Below are 15,839 nucleotides of genomic sequence, written 5' to 3'. Positions count from 1 at the left end.
TCCTTGGCTTATGTTTGCCAAAATAGTGTTCACCCTGGAATGGACATCAGATGGCTTCAGCTAAGGAAATGACACATCATTTGTATGTGGGAAGCTTGGTCTGTCTTTGTATAGATCTGGCTTTTGATGCGTGTTAGGAGCTCTTCTGTTTCATAGTTTGTGTGGGGAGGAGAGAAAGCAGAGTCCCCTAACTGCTGCATAGCGCAGTTCAAGTGCCTGCTTATTTAGCTTTGCTTTGTCATAAGATGGATTACTTGGTAACTTCAAGGTTTTGCTTACCTTTCTCTTCAGAGCTGGGGAAACAATAAGCATTTTTCCCCTTGCTTCTATGTGTTTTGGAATTCCAGTTATTTCATTCAAAGAAATTGTGGTGGTTTTTTTTTTTTTCCTTGAATTCAGTTGACATGGAACAACTCTGCATTACTCTGACACATGCGTGACAGGTAGTCAGATTTTTTGTAGATGTGGAGGCTAACTAAGAGAAGGATGAGAAGATAAGGGCTTGCTCTGCCAGGTTGAGGCTTGGTGCAAGTGCTGTGCCTGAAGCAGCAGAGTAAGGAAAACCTCTGGTTTCTGAACTGAGGGGAAAGTCATGGGGCAGCTGAAGTGGCATTCTGCTTAAAACGCAGCTGTATCATTAGATTGCTAATAACTCAACTTGGAGACAGTTAACTCCAAAGTAATTTGAATAGTTCATTACAGGCTGCTCAACTGGCTTTTCCTTAGGGGTTTTTAAGTCAGGGATAAATGGGGGGAAATCTGACTGTCAGGCATTCTCTGTAATGGTGAAACTAGGCTGGCAAAAGCAGTAACTGCTGTCACCTTTTCAGATGAGGTAAGTTCAGGTGAAATATTCCAGTTACATTTGCAAGTTAAATGATCGTGCACTTGATGAAGCAGGGATATTTTTAGCATCACTTAGTGTATTTAAATGGTAATTTTTCCTGTGTTTTAATATCACTTGAACTAACTGAATTAGTTGTGGCACCCTCTGCTGATGGTAAAAACCTTTTCTTGGCAGATGAGGAAGTTTGGCATGGCAATGATGGTGCAGATTTTTTGTGTGTCTTGTTTAATTTGTACTTTAACTATGTACGAGAAACATCGTTTCCTTATTCCTTGTCTTTGCTGGTGTTCAGAGGCAATACCTAACTTGATCATTTTAATATTAGGAACGGGTTTTGGGAACCTAATGCTGGTTGGAGCAATGTTTTTAATGATACAGACTTTAAAAGAATCAAATCATTAAGTTGTAAACTGACAGCTCTTAATACATTACTTCAATGAAACCCAATATGTTAATCTCTACAGATGAAGCATGTGCCTTTCATGTACTTCAGGGCACAAAATTTTACTGAACTTTAGAGATGGGATGTTGTGACTCAGAGCACCTACAGTTAGAAGCCCAAGTTCTTTCTATGAATCATAGAATGGTTTGGATTGGAAGGGGACCAGTCTAGTTCCAGGACCCCTGCCATGGGCAGGGACACTTTCCACCAGACCATGTTGCTCAAGGCCCCATCCAGCCTGGCCTTGAACACTTCCAGGGATGGAGCCTCCACAACTTCTCTGGGCAGCCTTGTTCCAGTGCCTCACCACCCTCACAGTAAAGAAGTTCTTCCTAAAATCTAATCTAAATCTACCTTCTTTCAGTTTAAAACTCCCTCCCCTCATACTATTGCTACAGTCCCTGATAAGAGTCCCTCTCCACCTTTCCTGTAGGCCCTCTTTAGGTACTGGAAGGCTGCTATAAGGTCACCCTGGAGCCTTCTCTTCTCCAGGCTGAACAACCCCAACTCTCTCAGCCTGTCCTCACAGGGGAGGTGCTCCATCCCTCTGATCATCTTTGTGGCCCTCCTCTGGGCTCAGTCCAATAGGTCCATGTCTTTCCTATGTTGGGAGTTCCAGAGCAGTACTCCAGGTGGGGTCTCACCAGAGCAGAGCAGAGGGGCAGAATCACCTTGCTTGACCTGCTGGCCACACTTCTTTTGATCCAGCCCAGGATGCAGTTGGCTTTCTGGGCTGCAAGCACACATTGTCAGCTCCTGTTGAGCTTCTCATCCACCAACACCCCCAAGTCCTTCTCTTCAGGTCTGCTTTTAATCCATTCTCCACCCAGCCTGTATTTGTGCTTGGGATTGCCACGACCTGAGTGCAGGACCCTGCACTTGGCCTTGTTGAATTTCATGAGGTTTGCACAGGCCCACCTCTGCAGCCCGTGCAGGTCCCTCTGGATGGCATCATTTCCCTCCAGCACATTGACCACACCACTTAACTTGATGTTGCTGGAAGACTTGCTGAGGATGCACTCAGTCACTATGTCCATGTCTCTGTTGTGTGAACAATGGAGAGAAGTAGATTGTTTTTCAGGGCAGTGCAGAGCAGCTTCAGTGCCTGTTGTTGAGCAGTGGGAATAATCTTCTGTCCTTAAGGTTTATCAACCTGTAGTCTCCTGGCTTCATTTTAAAGTGTTTAATTTCAGCCTTCTATTACTTCACTAAAATAAGGGCTAGATGAAGAGCTAGGTGAATTCTAGATGTTCTGCATTTAATGTATAATTTATTTATGATTTTGCTGGTAACCTAGAACATAGTGTATTAGTTTGCACCACTTCCTTGTCTTCTACCTGGGTTAGGCCCAGGGAAGTTTGCTTATGTAGTAAGTACAGTATGTTCCTTTTTTCTTGCTTTGTCAGCAGCAGTGTTGTTGGGAGTTGCAGACCTGAGGTCAGAAATAAGAGAGAATTAATAAAACATCCAGTCTAGCTGAGCTGTGCAGAGATGGATCATGTGTCTTCTTTACATTTGTGTGAACAAAGTAAAATGCAGTGGTTTGACCTCTATAGGTCAAAAGTTCTTCGGTATTCATACAAGTGGTACTGAAACCATGGTGGATCCAACTGCAAACTCATTTATTTTTAATGGCAGAACTCATAGCATCTTTCGGCATTTGCTCCCATTGACTAAACTATTGGACTGTGTTGTCTCACCTTTCTGCTTATGCCTTAGTAGTGAGCTGTTGTTAGTGAGGGATTGCATCTCTTACCTCTGGATTCAGGTATGATGCCTCATCTCCCCAGGGTCCGTTCACCTGTGCAGGCTCTGAGCTATAAACCTCCTCTAAGCAGGCAGACTTTTAGAATAAACTGCTCTTCAGTGAATTGATACCAACGTGGAGAGTGCAGTATGTTGGAGGATGCTAAACAATGGGAGTTAGGATGCATCATTGATGCATGATCAAGTATGGTATTGGAAGTAAAATTAATAAATGGCATACTGAATGAAGCAACAAATTCAGATAAGCTTTGAATATGCAACAGGTTCATATATAATTTTCAGAGTGCACATCCCAGACAAAATTACTTGCTTTCCGTATTTTAAAATGACTGGTAATGCAGAGAGACATTAAAAAAAAAAAAGTGAAACTGCCTAGGGTTTGCAGTATGCTATATTTAGATCCTGTTGTTCTATAGAGTTAGCATGGAATATTCAGCATTTGTCACTATTCTTCTTTGGTATAAACATTGTTCTCCACAGATCATGTATCTCCTAAGATAGCTTCTGTACCTTGCTTTAGGTAGTGAGAAGTGAAGGTGTAATGATAGTTAACTGGCAGCCATGAAGTTTGGCCTTCCCCCCAGCTTTTTTTTTTTTTTCCCCAACACTCAGGCACTTAATGCTTAGTAGAGTAGTCTTAAATCTAGGAAAAAATGCCTATGTGATAATGCAATCCACTGTATTTATTTATCCTATTTCTTAGCCTTCATCACCAAAAGAATTCCTTTTTAGTAGTTAACAGAAGTTAATTAACTGAAAAGTTTGGCAAGGTAGATTGTGTCCCTGATAAAAATTAATGTATTTTCTTAAGAGGACAGTTCCTAGCTAGAATGAGATGAGTTAGGCAAAAATGCAATTAGCTATAGGCACGCTTGATATCTAGTATGAGTGCTCCATCTTTTTGTTGGAACATGTACATGTATTCTTGTAAAGCTTCATTCTATACAGGTAGGGACTGTGGTTTGTATTGTGTGTGCGCTTGCAGGGATTTCACACTGTGGTCATGTTATCTGTCATGAGATCTGCACTGTTTGTAAAACATTTTAATATTTTTAGAGCTTCTGTTAACACGGAGCAAATATTTTGCAAATGTCAAACATCCTGCTCAGTTTGCCCTTTCTTTTTTTTTCAAAGAAATTGTTCATTTTTATGTACTATGCTGAAAAAGCATGTCACCAAAGTAGTAAGTTTTTGGTAGTTTCACTTCTGATTGGTGTTACTTCAAAGATTGGATTTCCTGATAGGAAAAGACAGTTAAACGTGATCCATGTCGGTCATTCAGAAATATTCTCTACAAACCTAAAGCTCTTAGGTATTGAAAGCGTTTTGCTTACTGTTCAATGTGGCAACTAAATCTTCTGATTAAATATAAAACCACTTTCAAACCAAGTTGCATAGTTCAGTCAAGTTCGTTCTTTTTAATTCACAGAATGTCTCTGTGTGTTAGCTCATAGCGCACCTTAGAAGTGAAAAACAACTCCCTAATAGAAAGGCATGCATTGAATTGAATTGCATAGATTTTTTTTCTTTTAAAATCTAATAAAATGTTTGAGTAATAGCCTTGTAATAGGAACTCATTGATCTGCTATTTCTTTACAGCTTGTATGTAAAATTGTGAACTGGAAATCTAAGATTACTCTTCAAAAAAATGGACAAAACCTCTCTGAAGGGAAATTGCTGAATGAAAACGAGGTTCTTGCGGTGTCTTTTTGTCAACAAATTCAGGTTATTAGACCCATAGGAGAAATGCAATGTAAAGATGGCAAATCTGTTCTGTCTGTTCAAGCTATTCCATCTGCTGCCTGTCCTTTGAACTTGTTTAACTATTCATTGTATCTTTATGATTTGTCTGTAACTGTGTATGTTGGCAGTGTCTTTTAGATTGCTTGAGTCATGTGGCAGACTCTTTATTGTAGCTTTATTACACTTCTGTACTCTTTCATAAAGGGAAGAATTTCTTTAGCACTAGCTTTTCATTTTCACTTTCAAACGCATGGGACTTTGTTTAGATAGAGAAAAATAAAATCATTTTTATATAGTTCTTTGTCAAAGGAAAGCGTTCTGCTTCTTGGGAACCTAAGTCTGCTAAAACAAGCTAGAAATTACAGGTGTTCAAGGTGGCCAATTTTTTGGATAACAATTCTTCAATAAATTTGATTTAAGCAAGATTTAAGACAAATGTTAGAAAAGATAGAATAGGAAAATTTCATCCTTCCTTTCTTCTATGCTTCATCTACTTCTCTTCCCTTGCCTGCCAAAAAGGAGAATTTTCAGTTTTCCTTGAAGGACAGGTAAATCTAACAGCACTGGAATTTGGAGTATAACACTAAAAGTAGTAGTTCTTAAACTGCAAGGCTTGTTCCTTTTAGCACATGACCTCTAGAAATCTGTTGAAACCTTAAAACTTCCGATCTATCATAGACTGTTTGTTATTGACAATGGTCTTTAGTGCAATCGGAAAAGTATTATAAAATATTCAGCTCGGGTCTTGTGGCAGTTTGCAATTTTCTCCTTATTCCATACTCACTGAATTTGATGTGTTGTATGTTGGGTCAGTTTCTTGTGGCTTTTCGTCAATGACCTTTAAGCATTTGTTGCAATTACCCACACTTAAGTATATTTCAGCTTGAGGGTGTCAGTGTCTCTCATAGGCCAACAAATCCATTAAATTAAACTGGATGAAGTGACAAATTGGAGGAAGGATTCGAGATGCAACAAATTCACGTATTTGCCTCTAAGTTTCCTTTTCTTCTTGGAAAAAACACTTTGGATACCTCAGAAAATGTGTGTTTAAAGATTAGGTCTGAAAAATAGGAAATTGCCAGTGTGGAAGGAATCTCACTTAGTTATTCTAATATGAATGAAAAGATTAATTTGCAAATGGAAATTACTTATGCCTCACCGTCAGACTTCTGAATGACCAAGAAAGTGAGAAAATGTGGTGTTTCAAGTTTTGTTGATCAGAGCTTTAGTTGAGAAGTGGAGGACTTTGTAGTTATTCTCAGCAGTGATGTACTACATTTGCATGTTTTGATGCTTTTCTGCAGTGAAGAGGTAATATTTTGTGCTCTTGTAAATTTGTACTGAATCTATTGTTTTGTATATGAATGCAGTTAACTGTAAATCCAAGCTTGTCTGGACCAGCTTTGGCTGCTTTGTAATAAGGATGGTTTTGTGTTGAAGGAAGTTAGAAGGCGGCTAAAAGTGACCTTTATAAAGGCCTTTCTGTTCCAGCGTGAAGAAGATGTTCAAAGTGGAACTTCTGGTTCCAAAGAGCAAAACTTGCATATTTGAATTTCCAAGGTACTTGGGCCTTTGCTCAATGAACTTTACATCTTTATTAATGCTAGAGCATAAACTGCGTTCTTACTCTTTGTTGCGTGGTTTTTAGTGCTGATTCCAAGTTAGTGCTACTAGGAACTGTTGCAAGATACCTTAAAGATATCCACAGTTGGGGAATCCCAATGTGGGGAACATACTAAAATGACATGCTTAACTGTAAGTTTATTTCTGTCGGAGAGCACAGATTTTACCAGATGCTCATTGACTTGAGGGAGCACCATTAAACATGTGGTAACTTCCCTTCCGTTTCTGGAGAGCAGCTAAGGAAAAAAGCATTATATGTAAACATGCTCAATAGTACTGGCCTGCTGGTACATATAATTTCATTTCCCTTCATCCTCTTAAATGATTTAAAAGAAAAATGAGCCTTATATAACAGCTGGACAGCTGTTGTATTTACATTGAGAAAATGTTTATTACTTCTCACTGGCTTTTGGAATATATACAATAATACAATGCCTGCTCAAGCTAAAAGGCAGCTTTCTAGTGGAAAGAATTAGTGACTGAATTTGTTGTTGGCCAGGAGAGCGTTTTGCTCTTGTTCCGCAACTTTGTACTTGAATTTTGTACATCTTGTAGAATGCATATTGAGTGACGCCCTGCAGATCTGCTTGGCCTGGTTAGAAGGGAAAAATGGTAGTACTTGTAAGACTGTGTATTGAAAGACAATGGGTATGTAGGCACCGGAGTTCAGCGATGTCGAATGCTAGCAGGATGTGTTTTGTCTTAGTCTCTAGTATGAGCTGATGAGGCACACATGAATCTCTGCCAGTAGTGGTCACACTCATATGTTGTATACTTTGCTGCTGAGTTTAACCGTCTTGGAAACTTGATATGTTTGCAAAAGACCAACAACAATGCCTTTGTTACGCTAAAGATGGTCTTCTGCGGTTATGAAGGAAAGACTAACAAAAGTATTTTAAAATAGGGAGAAGTGGCCCGATTCATGGGTTTATATCTTGTAATTGTAAAAATCAAATCTAATACCTCATTACTTTCCGTTGTAGTGCGCATCTCTAATCTGTCAGATGCTGTTTTGAATATTTTGTGAAGTGGTTTGGTATCTTGGTGTCAAGGTCTGTCCTCCTTCTTTCATCATACATGCTCTTACGGTGCAATGTGGTGAATGCTTGCATTCTTAAAGGTAGTTTTAATTTTGTGGGGTAAACAGTAACTCTAAAAGCCCAGTTTTTCTCTTAAGATGTAAATAATTAACAGTGCAGGATAAATAAAAAAATCTTAGATGCTTGATTTGTAATAGTGATGGATGCCTGTGTCCAATTTATGTGGGAAGACTGAAGCTTACAGTACTACTTCACCTGCTGTGATGAAATACCAGGATGTAAAAAACATACTTGAATCTTCTTGTCCTTTTACTATGTATTTTAACAGAAGGAAAACAGGAGCCTACTGAAGCTACTCTTGGTAGTTTGAGTTTTAGTGGAAGATGGGAGGGAGTAGTGACCAAAGGTCTGGCAGAATAACCTGTCAGTCCACTCTCCTAAGGCTGCACATGAAAGCTTCATGTTGAGAAGCTGTCTAAGTTCCTTCTGCCTGTCAGTCTCTTACCAATCCTGCTCATCATCCAGCATGGACCATGCAAGAACTTGTCCTAGGTTACCTAGTGACACTCAGTTGGAAATGATAACTAAACAGAAAATTAACTGGTACTTGTAGCAGCAGGTGTGACAAGATTTTTGCATTACAGTGGCCCTTGGTGGTGGCTGAAGAAGTGATGGGTAGGGACAGTATGGGGTTTTTACCTGGGCTTGCAGCACGGCAGCATCGAGCAGTAACTGCAGATACTCATTCTATATGGGGAAATGGGATAGGAGCTTTTCCTTGTCCCTGGACTTAAAGCTCACACCTGCAAATGAATGACTGAAGAAAAAGGTTTTGTAGGGAAGGTATTGTACTATCTACTGTATGTCCTTAGAAGGTGAATGTGTCTGTTAAGGCACTAAGTACCTACGAAATATGCTATTGCTCTGCCTTAGAGATTTGTGCTGAACACACTGTCTTATGGTTGGATTTTAGTAAGCCTTGAGCATCCATCTGAATCAGCGTAAGCTGTGCAATAGTGGTACTGTTACAGATTGTTAGCTTGATTGGTTTTCCTACTTCTAAGTGATTGCATAGGAATTTCATATTCAAAATGGTTTGTGTGTGCTTTAAGAATAAATAACTTTGCAGGCTTGTGATGCTGTGAGCACAGCCATGCGTGCAGCAAGCATCAGTTGTTTCAAGGCTGGTTGTCAGACAAGAAACTGGAATCAGAACATGCAGATAGGCGTGAAACAAAGGGGGGGAAAAAAACCCCAAACCAAAGTACTGAGGGAACAGAAGGAGGTTTGAGTTTGGAAGCTATTCCATAGTTGCTGGTTGTGTTTTTGGATGGCTGTCAAATTTTGTCTATTTTAGTGGAACGATTTTAAGTCCTGCAAAACCACAAGAGAGCAGCTCATTTCCTTCTTTGCCGCCAGAAGTCTCTACTTCGAGGGTGATAACCTACCTATTATGATCATAAGAGTCATGCCTATTGAGTGCAACCCAAGCATTAAAGTACTGTGATCCTGCAGCAACGCCTGATAAAGCTGTGAAGGAAGGTGCTAAATCATAACATATAGCTCAGTGTACAACTAGGTTTTATTTCGTTTGCTAGTGGAGTTTGAAGTTAACATTATACTTTATAGGAGTTTTGCTTTTCTAGATACTTAACTATAAAACTGAGAAAAGTTCTGTTGGGTGGTACAGTTGCGATGCTAAACTTCATTGTCCTATAGGAATTGTAATGCATAGGGAATAGCTGTTCAACAGGACCATTTCAAAAGCTGGAAACTAGTTTCAAAGTTTCACAACTTGAAATGTGAAACCAGCTTCACATTTCAAAGCTGGAAACTAGTTTTTGAAATGTGCAATAAGAACTGTTATGGTTCTGTGGGGTTTTTTTTTTAAATAAAGCAAAAGTGCATACTCTTGAGTTAGGGGTTTTTTTTTTGTTTGTTTAAAAAGGCTTCATTCTGAACATCATTTCTCTGAACTGCTTCTAAGGTTTAACCTGTGTAGGTTGAAATACCTGTGTAGTGAGGAAAAACTGTGGTGCTAAGTGTACGATCAGCAATGGAAAAAGACCCCCTACCTTACACAGGTTCTGAAACCTCTCTTTCAGCTGATACAATGGTACAATTATTGGAGCTTATTTTCTGTAACAAGCAACAACTCAGATATTACTAAAGACCTCTTTCAGCTTCTTTGTGGTTCTGCGTTGAGCTGCTTTCACAGGAGACAGTGAAAAATGGGAACGTTCAGAAGAGTTGTGCAGTATTTTTCCATAGAATTTAGATATTGTTGCTCAAGGCAAGTGCTAAGATTTTGGGGGGGTGTTTGTTCCAGTGTTGAGAGGACAAGAATAAAATAAGTGATGTAGAGCACTTCAAAATACAAGTGAGAGAAAATGTTAGTATACAGTGGGCCTGGCTTGGGTATCTTTTCTTTCTTCCAACTTGAACATGCAGTTCTTCAGTCAGTGTCTATTTTGCTAGTTTATGGGTTAAATTGCCAGTACGTCCATTGGTATTACTTGTGCTCATGCAGCTGGGTTTTGGGAAGAGATACTTTTAAATACTTTGCCACGCTTTCTAATATGTGTATTCAGCAAGCAAAATCTGTGGGCTTTGTGCACGTTCTGTAACAGTTGCAAGGACTTCTAAATATTACCACTGGGCTTTTTCTTTTTCCTTACAGTTTTGTTGATGTTCGGTTCATACCTTGTTTTCAGAGGGGTAGGTGATGGATACCTAAAGCTTAGGTACCATCATAGTAGCTCCAGTTGACTATCAAGTATCAGTAGCCATTATTTGAAGGAATAATTATAAACTTAAAGCTTTTTCCTCTTTCTCTACCTCATATTTCCCACCACTATCCTACTCCCCACATTCCAGAATGTTTCTCAATCTAATTTTTTGTTGTATTTCAGGGAATACCTTGGAAAGCAGTTGCAGTCAGAACAACCTCAAACAGCCACTGCACGGAGCTGAACACTTCCATCAGTTCGTACTTATAACTACAGTATGTTTGTCTTCAAATTAATATCAAGGAAACACTGAAATCACATGTTCTTTGCCCGCTACTAGTGCATAAACTTTCCAGCTTTCCTTCAATGTTGTTGGCTTAGTAAAAATTTGTTTGTTCAATTAGTTCTGATGATTATGCCTGTTAGCTTCCTGTTATATTCTGAATGTATATGAGGAAATGTGGCTAATATATTGCATTTGTTTTATGTATTTATTCTCATAATAAAGAATGTTATTAAAGGATATTCATTCCATGTTATAATTAGCAGAGAATTTTTTTCTTTTAGTGGGTCATCAGTGTTGTCACTTCTCAAGAAAAGCACGTAGTCCCTATATGTCTCCAAATTAATAAAGCTTTAACTTGGTGTTCTGTAGGAAATACAATAGCCTGAGGAATGTTGATTATCAGTATGAAAATATATATCAGGTCTCAAAAAAAAGTGTTAAAATTGTACATAAAAGTAAATGCGTGTGTTTTTTTTGGGGTGGGACACTTCTTTCTTGTTAGAGACTGCATTAAAAAAATCTGGAATGAGAAGAGGAAAAGAAAATAGACACTCCTCTAATGAAAATTGATACACTTAAGATTATTAGTCAAGCTGTATAATATCAATGTTAAGGCTGTAGAGCAGAGATCAAGTATTTATTTTTTTTAATAACAAATGTGTAGTAACTGATGAACTTGGAATTTCATGGAGTGTTTTCATTATTGAAAATACTTGTAAATATTAGGGTTCTGGTGTCATTCTAAAATCTGTTGTATTTCCTTGATAGCCAAATTATTTGACTTAGTGTAAATCTTTTCTGTGTTTTGTAGCTTCTGATAGTAAACAAGATGTAAGCATCAATAAGTCAAAGATGATATTGGATTGGCATGTGAAAACAATCTTGTTGTGTATACATACAGGAGTTTGGCTCCAGGCACTTGCAACACTAAGCAGTTAATATTCCTGTGATTTATTTTTAAAATGAGGAAAAAAAAAAATAAAAATGGGAGAACATGGCTTATTCTCTTTGGTAGTCTTGTGTGGTGCAAGTCTCTGAGGAAGCTTAGGGTACTTTGTTATCAAGTGAAACAAACAAACAAATTGGGGAAAACTTTTCTTACCCAGTCTGGATTTTCATCATATATAACTAAAATTTGACCACTGTTGCAATAGAGAGGGAAGACTTACAGGGGATGACAGTTTGATGATTCCTTGGCCTGCTTAACTAAAGTTGGATCATGTAGATTAATGACTGTTGCTTCCTTATGCATATAGGAGGACAGATGCTGAAGCCTGAAAAGGATTAAAGTTGGAGTGAGGGTTATCTGAATGGATCTTATCTCAGCGCTGCATGTTCCCATGGTGATAAAGGATACTGGTGGTGCAGACAGTTGTTGGGAGAACAAGGGTGCACCTGCACTGCCATTTTTATCTTGGGTCAGTTGAATGCTCTTGAAATAAATCTGAGTCGTCTCTGCTTTTCACGCTTCAGTTTGCATCACATGATGGTGTCAGTGCGTGAATGAGATTCTTCTCTGATAAAGCTAAACTGCAGGATGTATCCTGTGTGTCTTGGCTACTCGGCAAGTGTTCAGGCCACTGGACCAGGTAAGATTTTGTTTGAAGTATGGCCCTTTGAAATGCATGTAGAGTGAAAGCTGGGTTCTTAGCACCAAACATCTTGCTCTACAAGTCAGATTGTCGTGTCACACTTCTTGTAGATGTAAGCATAGCCTTAGACTTACCTTGAAGATGCTGTAAAAGGTTGGTACTATGGTTACAGCTGTAATGTTGGGCACAAGAACCATGACAGGGCATTAATGGGGGAGGAATATACACCTATTTTCAAAACCAGAAGTTTGTGTTGCTTCATTGTCTGAAGGGAACACTGAAGCACTGCTTGGTAAGGGGATTTGGGTTTGAGTTGTATGAGTAATGACAGTCAATGCTGCTGATGGCAACCCCTCCTATTTTTTGGGAGTTAGAAATAACCAAGCTATTCGTAACATGAAACAAAATTGCTTACAGGGGTTGTCTTGAAACATCTAAATGTGTTCATGTATTATACAAATAAATTCTCCTCTCTGTTACTTTGCTAGTATTACTCTGTGCATAGTTTAATTTTTCATTATGTGGTCTGTTTCCAAGCTATGTGATACCTGTCACTCCATTTATTTAGAAATCTGTTGGAGACAGAAGAAGGTAGTTGAAGAAATGGTGGTGATATTTCACTTATATTAGTGTGCAGTATTGATACTCTGGTGCCTGTGGAACCTGAAAGCCATGAGATCTGGAAATGGTGATGTTCAAGTGGCTGAAGGGTTGTGATCTCGGGGAGTTCATGCCAACAATTGTACAGTAAGAAGCCTGGGAACTCAGGGGTGTGGGGTTATGAAGGATCTTTCTGTGCAGCTGGTAATTTTGACTGTGAAGTTGCCAGAGCTGAGATTTCTGCAGGAGTCGAAGTGTTCACCGTGTCCTAGAGGTCCTGGGGAATCTTGGCATAGCAGGGAGCTGCAGACCACTTCCCAGCTGTAGCTTCTTCACCTCCCATCCTATGGCAGACCTATACTTGTAGGTGCTGGAAGGCCTTGGATCCATGATCGCAAGAGAGAAAATGGGGCAGAGCTGTCCTGGAACTTTTAACCTTAAAATCAGGTTCCTTTAATCAGGAAACTCGACTCAACCTTCTGTTGAATTTCAACTAATTCACAAAACTTCCTACTGCATCTGTTTTTTGCCTGACAAGTTATAATTAGCTTTAGCTCTTGCTACTGAGCACTACTTCTACTATTCATCTGTTAGCTCACTTAACTTGCTCAGTCTCATTCTCCCAAAATCTGGCATGGGGCAGATAGGCAGATGCCACAGTGGCAGATGAACGCCTCAGGGCCGTGTGATGACAGCGTGGGTAGAGTTCGGTGTTAGGAAGAGAAGTGTGTGCCAGCAGCTTCCTTCCTTCTCTCTGGCGACATGACTGGAGATTAGCCGCCATGATGACTAACTGCCTTCTAAAGTGAGGAGATAGTTACCTTCCTCCAAATTAGGGTAATCAGTCTTCTCGTTGTTTTTCTCGATTTTCTTAATTCTTGTTATCACTCTTAGGTTGCATCCAGGAATAAATGACGTTTAATTTTCCTCTAGTGAAAGTAACTGAGTCTTTGAAATCTATAAGCTGGATTTCAAGTTTTGCATTTGAGGTTTCTTTTACTTTTCATTATACATCTGCTTAAGTAATTTCCTTTAAACTTTGGTCTTGGTCTGAAATCTAAACAAAAATAAATTTGAGTAAGTTTGCAAGATGCAGCAACTGTGAAAAGAATTTAAACCTGTCACAATTCAGTGCAGGAGGGATGGAGGGGAAGCACAACGAAGAACAATTCTGACATTTGGAACTAAGGCTTACTCATATGCTTAGTGCATGTTTGTTATTCCCACAAGCCACTCGAGATCCTGGGGCCTGCAGCTGGGTGAAGAGGAGGCCAGATCTTGGTCTTGGCCAGTGGGAGGTACTCTGCTAGAAAGAAGCCAGGGCTGAGTGGGAGATGAGCTGCCTGGGCCCTGGATGTACCACGCTGCATGGAACCTCTCTTCAGTAGCTCAGCAGAACTGTCTTTGTATACCTGATCAAATGAAGATTGTCAACAATTTCTAATTATTGATCTGCTGGGTCAATATTTTTTTGATGAATATGACATGCTGGTTTTAGCCCAGTAAGTGACAGGGTCCGAAGAAATCCCGTTGACTCATCTCTGTCCAAAAGCTTTTGCTTTTTCCTTTGGCAGCTCCTGCAGAGTAGTTGTGGGTTGTCTTTTTAGAACCATGTGCTGCATCAAAGTGGAGAAACGGAGCTAGTGCTCTCACGATTATCAGGTATGTTTTTAATTTGGTTTTATTTACTTCCTCTTAGACTCCAAAATGATCATTCAAAAAATCTGAACTGCTGTTGGAATTTTCAAATGGCCAAGGGTATCATCATTCAAATACCACAGGAAGCAGCAGCCTTGCTTGCCAATGTCAGGTGTAGCATTTAGGGAGTCACCTGAGAACGCTTCTTACCTTGGGGTGTACATATTTCATTGGTATGGCCAGTTCGGAGATGCATCGGCCATTGCTGAACACAAATGATGTGCTAAAAACTCTCAATATCCTTTGTTTACGAATATTTTTCATGACCTGCCCTCTGTCTTACTGCTGCTTGTAAGTTAAGTTACTGCACAGTAACGAGCAAAATAAAAACCCGAAATGGAATAATGGCTGACTGTTGTGCAAAGTGTCTTGTTTCTGTTATTTGGTTGTATCAAAGAACATTTCTGTGCTATAGGAATTTATTTTTTCTTGGGGGAAAACTTAAAAAGGAAAAAAAGGCCCCCTTCATATAAAAGCGGGCAGTGGGACAATAATTATTATTTATTTTTCACCTGATAATCTTAGAGATTTTCCCAGAAGTGCACAATTTGTCCTTCTGTGTGAAAACAATCTGCAGAAGGGAACAATTCAAGTTTTTCATGAGTCCTCTTTGGTGCCGTTATGTGCATATTCATGATTTAATGTTTCTGAAGGCTCTTCAGTCAGTTTACCTTGTCTGGATTCTGTGTAAAGTCAAAACTGTCAAGCTGAAAATTTAAATAACTTTTTCAGTGTTGTCATAAGCTATTTTAAAAAGGCCGCACACATCCAGCTCTGCCAAAAAATGGGCAAAGAATTTGGGTACCCGATTCTGGTGATGACAGTGAAAACCTATTGATTCGGAAATCTCAAAACTGCTACCGTATTAGATTATTTTGTAGCAAGAAAACATGACAAGCTGCAGACTTGAAGGCCTTTGTTCTCTGGGTAACTTTCATGAAAAGGAAGTGTGCAAAACAAGCCGATTCTGTCAGGTTCAGGTGGCTAAAATACAACTTTGCGATTACGAGTCTGCCAGTGCGGGGATCACGGTGAATAGTTTGGTTGTGGATGCATGACACTCTGGTCATCAATTAAAAAGATTAAATAATTTTGACATAAAATACTGAGTTGAAAAATGACTTTTAGAAGTGTTCTTTTTTTGCTTTTAAGATTGTTTTTTTTTTTTTTTTCAATGTTGCAACTTTTTTTTTTTGGCTAGGAGATCACAGGATATTTTAATCTCAAAGCATTTACAAAGAATGACTTTGTATTTGGCTTCCCCAGCCGGTGCGCTTGAACTGAGCTGGTCCTTTTCTATCCAAATGTATGAGTGCTATGAGACCACTGGTGAGATGCTGAAATCCATCTTGGATGTCTTCAACTGGTGAAGTCCTTTTGTAGGAGAAAGTGCACAAATTGTACCTTCTGTTGTATTTCCGAATGTCACTCCTCTCTTAAATTGCACTAAGAACCGAAATACTAATTCTTTC

At 39.2% G+C, this 15,839-nt stretch overlaps 1 protein-coding gene across 2 annotated transcripts in view; it reads left to right on the top strand.

The window, feature by feature from the left end:
• Positions 1–10,708, top strand: part of ATP6V1H (ATPase, H+ transporting, lysosomal 50/57kDa, V1 subunit H) — a 46,922-nt gene extending 36,214 nt beyond the window's left edge. For both annotated transcript variants that reach the window (XM_009889182.1, XM_009889183.1), the window contains one exon: positions 10,375–10,708. In XM_009889182.1, the coding sequence (XP_009887484.1) occupies positions 10,375–10,435 (61 nt within the window). In that variant the 3' untranslated portion in view covers positions 10,436–10,708. The remainder of the gene's footprint in view (positions 1–10,374) is intronic.
• The last annotated feature ends 5,131 nt before the right edge of the window (positions 10,709–15,839 follow it).

The sequence above is a fragment of the Charadrius vociferus genome, unplaced genomic scaffold (assembly GCF_000708025.1).
Source record: "Charadrius vociferus isolate BGI_N301 unplaced genomic scaffold, ASM70802v2 scaffold347, whole genome shotgun sequence".
In the NCBI taxonomy this organism is placed as follows: Eukaryota; Metazoa; Chordata; class Aves; order Charadriiformes; family Charadriidae; genus Charadrius; species Charadrius vociferus.
Note: the sequence above shows the minus strand (reverse complement) of the source record. Positions and strands in the feature narration are given on the sequence as shown.